The 12460-nt window shown below is 41.2% G+C and overlaps 1 protein-coding gene across 1 annotated transcript in view; it reads right to left on the bottom strand.

Annotated features, from left to right (window-relative positions):
- Window positions 1-12460, bottom strand: part of LOC306709196 (syntaxin-binding protein 4) — a gene marked incomplete at both ends in the record, with an annotated part of 83216 nt that overhangs the window by 12948 nt on the left and 57808 nt on the right. Inside the window, 3 exons of the mRNA XM_079177259.1 lie at window positions 5071-5143; window positions 6249-6390; window positions 6542-6648. Coding sequence (XP_079033385.1) covers window positions 5071-5143; window positions 6249-6390; window positions 6542-6648 — 322 coding nt within the window. The remainder of the gene's footprint in view (window positions 1-5070; window positions 5144-6248; window positions 6391-6541; window positions 6649-12460) is intronic.

A 12460-nucleotide genomic window follows, 5' to 3' on the forward strand; every position in this document is an offset into this window, starting at 1 on the left:
GCAGTGACCAAGATTTAGAAGTTGTATGAAAAACATTGTGATGTAGAACATAGAGTTTCTGTATGAGATATCAAAGCAGGGGCTACCGGCCTTTAAACAGGGCGAGGAGAGAGTACGTTAGGCCACAGAACACTTAGTAAACAACAGGAGGGGAAATATCATTACATAATCTGTAATATCAGAGTGGACAGACAGATATTCTCTGTGGATTTAGTGGAAGTGGGTGGTTGTGGTGATAGGGGAGGTGTGTGTGTGTGTGTGTGTGTGTGTGTGTTTGTGATTGCGTTAGGATGGGGGGGGGGAGTGAAAAGCAGATGATTAAAAAGAGAGGAGTGGAGGAAAGGTGGAGTGGATGATTATATAGATGGGAGAGGGGAGGGCAGACAGCCAATGCCTAATATTAATTTGATGAGTTTGTCTGTCCCAGATTTGCAATGGGAACCTTTCCTCTGAGTGCGAGTGTCTGTGTCTGCACACCCCCTGTTGCTAGGGCTATGAACTCATTTCACTGACTACCCTCGTCCTCGTCCCACCCAAGGGATTTGCACCACCCTTAACCCCAGACTGGTCATGATGATTGACAGATCTGCTGTTGTGGCAACAGGCAACAGCAGATGCTATAAACCCTGGTACAGATACCGTTCCACATCAACATGTTGTCATTCTAGTACAAACAAAAATTAGCCAGAAGTCAATCTAAAGTAAACTAAATAGGAAGTGTCACACCCAACTGCTACAAATATGGTATCTTTAACACTACATGTTAAAGAGCCCATTCTCTAACTAACTAACTATTATTCATTCTCATTCATACGCCGAGGGGAACCGCCTACGGGAGCAATTTGGGGTCAACGACTTAGTGGTCCTGTCTCCTTACAGCGCCGGTTTACAGCAACTGCTCAGAGTCTGCTGACGTTACGGTGTGCATATGTGTACAGAAGATGTTAAAACAGCTCTCTTCAGAGCCTACTGTACTCCACTCTATACAGCCCACTTGTGATGCAGTTAAAGTACAGCAACAATGAAAAAGATTCAGGTGGCATTTAATGATGCATTCAGAATCTTGCTCAAGCTCCCAAGATGGACGAGTGCTAGTCATCTGTTTGTGACTCGTAATGTTCCCACCTTTCATGCTATGTTGTAGTATTTTATGTTCAAATTGTATGTGTGGTTTAATTGATTAAAAATAATTGACCTTAACTGAGCCAACACAAAGGGATAAAAGGTATTCTTCTTGTTTTTGTATGTAAAAAGGCTAGAACATGTAACTAAAGTGTGTTGGTGCATCTGTGTGCATGTGCAAACACAGCTCTTTGCTTTCCTGGCAATTGATATTGCATATTTTCAAAACATCTTTCACATTTTAGTTAGATTTAGAAACTTTGTTTTCCCTCAACTACAAATCTTTTGCACATATAAAGAAATAAACCATTTCATGGGTTTACAAAAGGTTGTATACAACCAGGCACTGAAATGATTTGAATTGGTGTTGCAGACCGTCCAGACAGAAAGAGCGGGATCCATCAAGGTAAAATGGTTTCAATGGCATGTTTCACTTTCTTTTATCAAACAGTAGCTAGCTACTAGCGTTAGCCAGCACAACAGTCAACTTGATGGACTGTGAGCTAACGGTGTAAATGGATTTGGATTTGGGGGCGTGGCAGCAGCAGGACGCATCCGTGTGAAGAGATTGGAGGACTCTGCTCTGCTGGCACAGCTTTGGGACTCGTTGCCTCAGATGTACCATAGAGTCCAGTAGAGGGGGCGGAGTCTGTGTCAGAACGAAGGTTACGATGTTGTAACCCAAGTTGTATAGGCACAGGCAGAGCCCTCTACCATGGGGTTGTAGGATGGAAGGTAGCGGTGTGTACTGCCTTATATACTGTGGGTGCTGCGCGTTCTTCATTGGGGGGAATGTTGCTTGTGATTGGAGGAGAGTGTTAGCCATAGAGTCCAGTAGAGGGCGGTCTGTGTGAGTAGGTACTTTATACCTTGAGGGTCAATATGAGAAGTATCACGCATAGAAAAATGATAAATGGCCTGTGCTTATAGAACTAGGGTTACAATATTGTAACTTGTGTTCGTTGTCTCCCTAACAGGATTATACGTCTTTGATGATCTGTGGCCTTAACACTGTACGAGAGATAAGAGAGGAGAGGTCAGAGAGGTCAGCTGACTCAAGGAGACGAGTGTGTTTAAGTATACTTGTGTATGACCCAGTGGTATCAGTGGGGTGAGGAGGCTTAAGTTGAAGCACAGATACCTACCAGCCCACCACCTTCAACCCTTGCTTCCCATAATTCAACAGGAATGGTACCATACCGAAATTAATTATTGGCAGGAGTCAATTTCACTCTTTAATTAAAAAAACAAGATACCCAGCCAGTATTTGTATCTGCTCACCTCCCCACAGACTGCTGACATTTCATGGCTAGCAACTGGCTTAACCAATAGGAGCCTGGAGGAAAGCTCAGTGGTCACAGCACCTTGGAAATAACCTTGACTGGGGTAATCCAGGCCAATAGGATTGGGCCAGGCTATCAAGTGGCTTTGAGCCGGGATCTACGGGCGACCCTCAACCCTAGAGCTGCTGGTCTGTTTGAGATCTTTCAATTTTATCATCAAGCACTTTCTCTTCAACTAGAAACTGACTCTTATTTTCAGTATTTAGGTTCTTCAGCAAAAATATGTTCCATGTGTGCTGGTGGGACCCCAGTAAAACCCTCGTTACACCTGTTATTACAATCCAATTCATCTAACAAAAGCTTAACTGAGGTTATGGTATTATTAGATTAAACGAGGTTCCAGTAGGCCGATGTCAGCAGAATTGTATGTCTCTAACAATCATTCTATAGGCTGATACTGTATTAGCATGGACTCATGATCTTATAAACACAATACCAAAACACCTGTTACACATGCATCCAACAGTGAATGAGATTCTGATTAATCATCATCCATGAGCTGCGAGGGCTTGAAGTAGATTTTCATTTGTGTTTGAAACAGCAGCTGCTGCAGATTCACTGAGGATAAGAGGGAGGATGGAACAATAAGGACATACACTCACTTTTATCAAGAGGGTACTTTTTCATGATCCCTCACATTCCTGTGTGATTGGAGGTCCCCTGCTGTGCTGTGGTTTCTATTAAATCTCATCCTCTCCTCTCCACTTAATCCACAATCTCTGTGAGGGAGTAAATGTTCCCCGTTTTTTCACTCTCGGATCAGATGGGTTTATCTAATATATTTCAGATTTAATGGACTTCCAGGACAAACCACTGAAAGTCTCACCTCTGATTTGGCAGGCGTTTAATAGTCCTTTAAAACAGTGATGTTCAACCGCTGTGCCGCGGCACACCAGTGTGCTGTGAGAGATCGCCAGGTGTGCCGTGGGAAAATGTCCAATTTCACTTAATGAGTCCAAAAGAATATAATTTAGTTGTTGCAAATAGTTTGCCATTGTTGAGCGTCTGAGCTGCAATATAGTGACTGACTAAGTAATAATACTCTTCCATGCCAGTGGGTGGCAGTAGGTAGCTCAATAATGACTTTGTTAATTTAAAACGCGCGGGAGAGGTTGTGATGACAAGACGAACAGCGATGGAGAAATATTTGAAAAGGAAAAATGCAGACTCTGAACAAAATAACCCAGATGAAAAGCCTCGTAAGGATCAACACATTGAGAGACTTGTCATTAAATTGTCAGCATATATCCGGCCCTCGGTACAACGGCCCGCCAGAACATATCATTGTTCATCATAACTGGCCGCCACACCACAGAGCTCCGGGACGAAAACGTGGCGATGTGAGCTGGCTTTATGTGCAACATAACGAAGCATCTCACTGCGCTAAACCTCCAGCTTCAGGGACGTGTGATCACAGACGTGTGTGATGCAGTAAAAGTCTCCACCGCTGTGTTCCCGACTGCGCATTTTGCTGATAACTGGGCGTGCTTGGCACAGAGTTCACTCGGTGATTTGCCGACTTTGCATCTCAGAAATGTAAAAACATTTTTTTTTTGCTGGCGGATTCGCGGGCCACATTAAATGACGCGGGCCGGGTGTTTGAAACCCCTGCTCTACAGTGTTTCTAAGCACAAGACTTCTACATGTCACCACCCTGATATGAAGGGCCGCCCTAAAGGCTTTGGATTGGTTCTGCTATGCAGGTTTTTTAAAACTATATTGATATAAATGTTTCCACCCAGTTTTAGTAAACAAGTATCACTGTGTATTTTTTAAGAGCAGAATGCTGGCATATTCTATATTCCTCTAAAAAAAATGACACCCAACAATGTGTTAGTCTGCCTCTTAGTACTTTCTGACCTCCTTAGCCTGTCTGTGGCTCTCTGCCCAGTGGTTCCTCCTGAACAGCTCACACATAGATAGCTGACCACCAAGAGGAAATAGTGCATTTGGTTCTCTGGCGAGTATTTGTGGCATCAGGATGGTGTATGTGAGATTGAGTCAAGATATACTTCAATAAAGTGTGTGTGTCGGTGGTATTAGTGAGACTTATTCATGTTTTTATTAATGGAGCTCTATTATTACGATAAAGACATGTCAGGCTTGGATACACACGATACTTGTAAGTAGATGAAAAACTTTACATGGACGAGTAGCGTGCCAGAAGTCAATCTAAAGTAAGGAAACTAATTGTTTTAAATAGTCAGGTTTTAGTGAAGATGTATGTGTTTGTGAAGTAGTGAGCACATGAGAGTTAGATTAAACTGCACCAGTTGTGTGAGGGTTTGTAAACTGATGTTTTCATATAGTTTGGCTGTTGTTAATGTGGCCCTCATTTACTTTAACTCATCAATACTTTTTTCAGTATAAAATATGAAGAAGATATGAGAGAAAAACGTTTTCTGCAAGAAGTCAAGGTAACACGGTTCATAACTATTTCACCAATGATCATTTTGGGGGTGACATATTCCTTTGACCCCAAAAGAGTCTCTGTAATGTGAAATGGTTCTTAGCACTTTCAATCGCGCTGTGAACTAACAGTCCACTCTGCTCAGCAGCAGAGGAACAGTTGAGATTATATAAAGTAAGAGGGAGTGAGCTTTACCTGAAATATGAATATCTGGTGGGCAGATGTCAGGAGAAGGTGAGGACACTGGGACTGGCTCCTCTGTACAGGTCTACAAAGGAAAATGTATGACACAAAAGATGACTTCATGAACACTGACGTTAGGTTCTCAAAGGTAAAGCTTTGGTAGGACAGGTCTAATGCAGGAGGTCTCAAAGAACCTAATCACTGCACAGAATGGAGATCAGTTTGTGCCACAGAATCACTTCAGACTTTACCTTTGTAAAATCAGAAGTCATTCCTAAATGACAAAATTCAATAAACCTCCTATGAATGGATTCATTACATTTGCATTTAAAATATGTGTTAATACACTTCAAGTACAATTTATATTATGCAAATTATAAAGTATATTTCCTTTAAATCGTGAATTATAAATTAGATTGCAAAAATAAATTGCAAAATGAAAAGCCATTGCAAAATCATGTTTTTACATTAAGATTGTTAAAGCATTGTAATGCAAAATGCAAAGTCATTCTATTATCTGTCTTTTAAAGCTGGTCAATATATTGATAGATCATCATAAACATGAACTCTTTATAAGTGTTTTCTTATTTCAAAGGCACACTCTGAGTTCCACATAGAACATGGCCATCAACTTATATCTTCCATTTCACTGTGAGTCACACAGAGGAGTGAAGATGTGTTTTATAAACAAAAGCCTTGTCATTTTTGGTTCACTGTGAAATATTGCTTATGCGGTTTCATAATTGTTTCTGTTGTAATTAGAATAACTGCCTTGCGGTTGTTTACCTCCATGTTGTGCTGTCATGCAGTTCAAATCCATCTCTGTCCAAAATGTCACCACTTTATCATTTTATCTATTTAGACATTTGTGTGAAATTGTCCTAATTAGCATATGAACTGTGGAGTTATTGCCAAAAATGTTGAGGTCACAATGACTTTTGACCACTAAATTCGAATGAGTTCATCATTGAGTCAAAGTGGCCGTTTGTGCCAAGTTTGAAGAAATTCCCCCCAAGCGTTCCTTAGGTATCGTATTCACAAGAATGGGACGGACAGACGAACAACCCGAAAACATAATGCCTTCGACCATGGCTGTCGAACTCAGAAATCCAATGATAGAATGTCCAAAACCTTGACATGTTCTGGTATGTCTGGTATGTTCCTGATGCCTGAAACAAAGCGTAGCTGACCTCAGGTGATCTGATGTGGACTTTTAGGCGTCCAGAGTTGTAGCTGTTGCCTGCGGCTCGCTGGACCCCGTTGTGGAGAGATGTGCTGCTGGGAAAAAGTCCTTTCCCTGGGATGAAGGCTATCTCCACAGCACCTTCTTGGCTGGAGACCCAATCCATAAAAATACAAAGACTTAATCGGTGACGTACATAAAAACAGAGGAAAGAGGGACGACTGTGGCAATGTGTGTGCTGACTAATCCGTACTGAGATCACAGACGTTACTCACTTTGAGTTCTACAAGAACCACTCACCTCAATTTGACTTTGTTCAGCATGCTTTTGGCCTCTTCGTGGGTCACACCTATCAAGGACTCCTTATTAATGGCAATGAGCTGATCTCCAGGCCTCAGACGTCCATCCTGCACATCAGAGACAAGAGCCTTTAGTCATGCTGAGCTGAAGAACCACACAGGGAACCTATTTTTCCTTTGACGGCTCATTCTGTTAACAGATTCCTAAATCTTCTTGACTTGAGATTTTGGGCCACGTATCACTGCACTGCATAAGCTAACAGCTAGACAGCTATTGACAGCTGTGTAGGTAATGGTTACTAGCTATAGACCCCAAAGACAAGACCAGTGCTGGTCGATAACATGTGGTAAACCATAGGCACTCAACTTAATCTGAAAGGTCCACATTCCCCCAAAAACACCCAGAGAAAACAATTTAAGATCATTTACACACACACACACACACACACACACACACACACACACACACACACACACACACACACACACACACACACACACACACACACTATGTCATGAAAAAGGCATTGCAGAGGTAAATACATTTCTTTCTATGACCAATCACAGTAATGATGATAACAAATAATTCAGGCAGTGGCAGTTTAGTGATGGGTCTTGTCCAGTCTTGAAATAATCGTAACTGCTCTTTGTCTGAGTCTGAGACAAGACCACGTTAAAATGCGGTCGGTTTCGAGACAAGAACATTTGGTCTTGACACCGGTCTCGATACCAAGACCGATCTCGAGGACGACAACTCTGATAGTGTGATAGTAATAAAATAATATCTAAAGAGACAATTCAACCTGTAACTCGGATTGTGGGACACGGATCAGAAACAGTGTTTAGACAATGAAAACATACTGCATTCCAGGTGCTATGTTCTGTGGCATGAAAGAGCAATTCATATCAAATGTGGGTGGGTGTGCCAGACGTTTCTTCAGTTAAACAAAGATAAAATTGAAATAATTTGTCTTTGGACCCAATCAACGACAAGAAGATCAATTACAAAATCAGCCTACTATGACAGTAATGTATAAAGAATTAAAGGACTAATGTCTCAGTAGGATGTTGTTCTCCAGTAGGCTCGACTACTGTAACAGTGTTTTTACAGCTCTCTCTCTCTAAAACGTCGACCAGACAGCTGCAGCAGAGTCAGAATGCTACTGAGTCCTCACTAAGACGAGGAGAGTACATCAAGTGGATCACATGAGTCCTGTTCTCTGATCTGTACAACGGCTTCCTGTTTGACAAAGAAGTGACTTCAAAACTCTTCTGTTGGTTTAGAAAGTACTGAATGTTACATGGTCAAAATACATTTCTGATCTCCTGCTTGTTCTGTGTTCTCACTGTCACCAAGGAGGGTTTTGCCACCTTAGGTACTAGTCAAGTCAAGCCAATTTGATTTATATAGTGCCAAATCACAACTAAAGTTACCTCATGACACTATTCATAGAGCAGGTCTAGACCGTACTCTTTCATTTTCCGGAATCCAACATTCCACCATGAGCAAGCATTTGCATTCCCTTTAACAGGAAGAAACCGAGAGCAGAACCGGGCTGTAGGTGGGCGGCCATTCGCCTGGACCGGTTGGGTTAGACACGGAGATGCACAGCAACATCTACAGCTCTGATAAATGCATAGCTGCATAAATCCCCCAGCTGACTCATCCCACACAGTAAATCACTGTGCATGAAATGCTAGCTTGCTTCCTATATGACACAGGGGATTAAGAGTTGGGATTTAGAGGAAATGGACAACCTGCTTCCATAAGCACAAGACTGAGAATCTGAGAGAGTGAGTGTGAGTAGCTATTGTAAAAGAGCCAGGCATTAGTGTACAGTGTGGAGAGAGTTAAAGTGACTTCATCACAGGGTTGCTTTACTGTGCCCTGTCTCTAACACAGTTGCATGTAGTTCTACTACTCTGTATCAGTCACCATCTGGTAGTGGAGATGCTGTATGAGTCAATAGGTCAGTGAAATGGACTATAGCCTTATCCCTGAGGAAATCTGGATTAATGCACTTTGTGTGGAGAGATGGCTGTAAAGTTTCGAATGATTGGTTTTTTTAGTTAGGACCTTATATAAATGCACGTGTACATTGTATGCCAGTTAGTTAGTTTATTGATTTATAACTGATTTTCAGCGTCTCCGGGGCAGTGGAATAAGCTGAGTCACAACATCTGACATTGACCTAAAAAGCTCCAAAGAGAAGTGCAGAGACCATGAACCCTAAACGTGTTGATTACTCCAGCATTAAATATGCCAGTACCGAATGTTAGAATAAAGTTAATGAAGACATTGAGCCCACACAATATTCCACATACATGAAATAAATAAAACTGTCATCATCCAACATTTTTAGGCAAGTATGCAACATAGGTAATGCTGAGATCAGACTTTATGCAATTTCTATCTTTTGAGATAGTGACTGTTAGATTAGGCAATCATAGTACATACATACAACGTTCAGGTGGCACATGACTCCATCTCCATAGTTGCTATAGTCCTATTCATTCTCAAAGGATCTGGAGTATAGACTCTAATGTTTGTACAGAGAGGATATACAATTACCTCAGGGTTTATATCACAGTATGTCCTGAATATTCCTTGTTCTTTTGCCTGCACCTTCAAATACTGATATAATTCCCTCCATCACTTGAAACAGGTGCAAGTTCATGAAATTATTCTATAATAATACTAATTGTATTAATAAGGCACAGTGTGTACAATGAATGCAGCTCAAAGTGCTTTACATGAAAATCAGAAATAAGACAAACGTCAGTGAAATAATTTGTATGGGAAATAATAGTAAGATAACCATGAATGAGACATAAATAAATGTGTACTTTTGTGACTTTTTTATTTTAGTTATTGGAAAATTATTACTTGCTTTGAAACCAAGTATTTTACTCTAAATTGTAATCAGTTAAGCTATAGTTTATTTGATTGATTAAATCTAAACTGGGGAGACCCACGATAAGCCTTTTAGCCTTTTTGTATGTTCTGTCAGTATTTATATTGTTTTGGTAAATGTTCCTTATTATGTGCTATTAAATAAAAAGAAAATAAAGAAAGTAGATTTACATGCATATCAAGCTCATCTTGTCAGAGATTAGACTGTGTAACTGGATGCTGATGCGACTTAAAGAGAGAGCGGAAATCCAAATAAATACCACAACCGTTTTTGCAGCAAAATGTCACAATACTGATAGAAACCCATTTTGCAAATCTTGTACAAAAAGATACAAACCAGTGCTCAAACAACTTTCCACAGGGATCATGAGGCACTCGCTGTGATCACTGTCACTCACTGGCTTCTAGAATAAAAATGATGTAAATCCCGGCAGGACATATGCAACAAGAAAGTTGCTTAGTAACAGATCTCTTTAAGCGTATTCCTGTACACTCGGTCTCTACCATCCATTCTCCTCCTTTTCCCTCCTTGTCATTTTGCCCACAGTTAACAGTGAGTGGGCAGACAGAGAGGTGAGGAGGATAGGATTGGGGAGAAAGAAGCAGGGGAAACAGGAGAAAAGGAAGGCAGCAGCAATATGTGTAAACAGAGGGGTGTGTAGGTGTATTTCAGTGCACCTGCCTATCATGGTCAGAAATGTCTCCATTCACTTGAATGGGATTTCGGCGTGAAGAGAGCTAAAAAAACACTTAACTTTAGGCCCATATTGACTAACCAAAATGCAGAAAAGAGAGAAGCGATATCTCAATTGAATCTCAACGATACTACCGGCAATATTGTGTGTATGTATATTGCGACGTCTTCGGGCAGTAGCAGCCACACTGTCAAAATTTCTTGCGGGATTTTCTAGTTTCCCCTGAAATTCATCGTAGTGACAGAAAATGTCTTCATGATGGCCTAATGATTGTAGTTTATTAAAACATGTCTTATGTTTTACTTTCTGCATTGGCACTTATCATTGACATTGAATGGGAATTGTAAAGTGCAGAGATGTCCAATATGGACATGAATCCCAAGATACTGGGCTGAAAGAGCACTGAGTGTTATTATAACTAATAGATCAGTGAGGAAAAAATATGTCAAGGAGTTGACCATTCACAGCTAATCTCATTATATGAGGTTTGGTGGGAAAGGGACTGCTCTTTGAGGGAGCTCTTCAAATGAACAAATTCTCCTTAAAGGAGCTCACCCTAAGGTGGCCTTGAGGTAACGTAAATAAGCTGAAGTCTCTCTCTAGAGTCAGTGTTCAGTTTGTCCGTTCTGGGCTACTGTAGAAACATGGTGGTCCAACATGGTGGTTTCTGTGAAGAGGCACCTGTTTACACCCACATGAATACATCTGGACATTACTAGTCTACTAGTAGGCCAGCAACTAATGGAGACATCCAGCATATGTTGTTGCCTGTTTAAGCTAAGTGGAAAGCAAATATGAATGAGTCATTGATGGTGAAGCATGAATGTTGCTGAACAGCTGATGACGATCAGATAATGCAAAAGCGACTTCATTGCTCTGACAGAATTAGCACTATGCTCCATGATTGATAGTCAAAACAACACGTTGCAATAAAATGTAGCTCAAGCGCAAGTTCAGTCAGGAAGACACTCATTCATAATCTGTGTCTCTGCTCTCCTTGTAATTACTCTATCAGCTGCACTTTTAAGTAACCAACCAGATTCTGCACACAGCTTCCTGGAGCCAATCATATCATTGCTGTCAAACTTTAAATAGTGTTCTCCTCTCTGCTGCTGTCAGTTGTCGTTACAGTTAAGCAGATGCGACCCTCATCCGCCCAGTCACCTCCAGTCAGCATCACAGTCATGCTCCTGATTCATCATCAGATTGCAGCAACTCCTTTCTCCACCACCACCAGTGTCTGGACTTCAGGGGGGTTTAGGCCTATTGGACCTCAGTATCTCTACCCTCGGTGATAGTACTTCAGGATGGAGTCCAATGGCCAAAGACTTTGCACTTTTCATATTTGATGCATGTATAATAAATCATTGTTAAATTATAAAACAAGTCTCTCCTGATTGAAATATAATAATCCTTTAACAGCAGGACAGTTAACCGAGTCCCACTCTTATCTGATGGTTGATGCATGGCAGAGCCAGCATTCCACAGTGTTATGGCAACCTGATAAACTGGAGCAATCTGTACTGAGGAAGCCTTCATGTTAACCATATAGCCATGTGCTGCTCTCTCTCCTCCAGCAGACAAAGTGATCGTAGAGGCCTTGTGTACGGTTGCAGAATCCAGCACTTGGTTTTGTCAAGCGCAGATGACTCTGTGAACTGAGTGTTCCCTACATTCCCTTATAGACTGCCAAGGGTGCAGAGCTCATGCATCATGTTTAACAGCAACTTCCCCTCCGAATAAATGGAACATTTACTTTTCCTCTCACTCACCTCAACTGTTAAGTGCTTCCACCAATGCAAGATCCTTCAGCCCCTGACTAGTAGCCACTCTTAGGACAAAAACTAATCGCCAGCTGCTCTCAAAAAAAGATGTAATGATCCAGGGATTAAAGTATAAATCTGATGATCTTCTAGACTTTTCTATTTGTCAACTAATCCAATGAAAAGAACAAAATCAACAATAACTTAATCCTGCTAAACTGTGTGTGTACACCTAAAAGAGCCACATGGAACACACAGTGTAGTTTATTTTGACTCCTACATACACCCTGCTAGTGGCCACCCTCACTAGAGCACCAGATATGGATCAATCCAATGCTGAAAAGAGTCTGAGTAAGGTTTGATAAAAACTACAATGACCAGTTTTAGGAAATTACTGAGCCAAATGAAACAATATCATTGTGAGCACATGTTTGAAGATCTATGTCTTCAGTGAGACTGAGTGCCACACACAAGATTGGGACTGCAGGTTCTGCTGTTGCTACTGTAGCATGTGCAGATCTAGCAGTACGTAATAAAAAATCCTCTGC

The sequence above is a fragment of the Pholis gunnellus genome (genome assembly GCF_910591455.1).
Source record: "Pholis gunnellus genome assembly, chromosome: 17".
Lineage (NCBI taxonomy): Eukaryota > Metazoa > Chordata > Actinopteri > Perciformes > Pholidae > Pholis > Pholis gunnellus.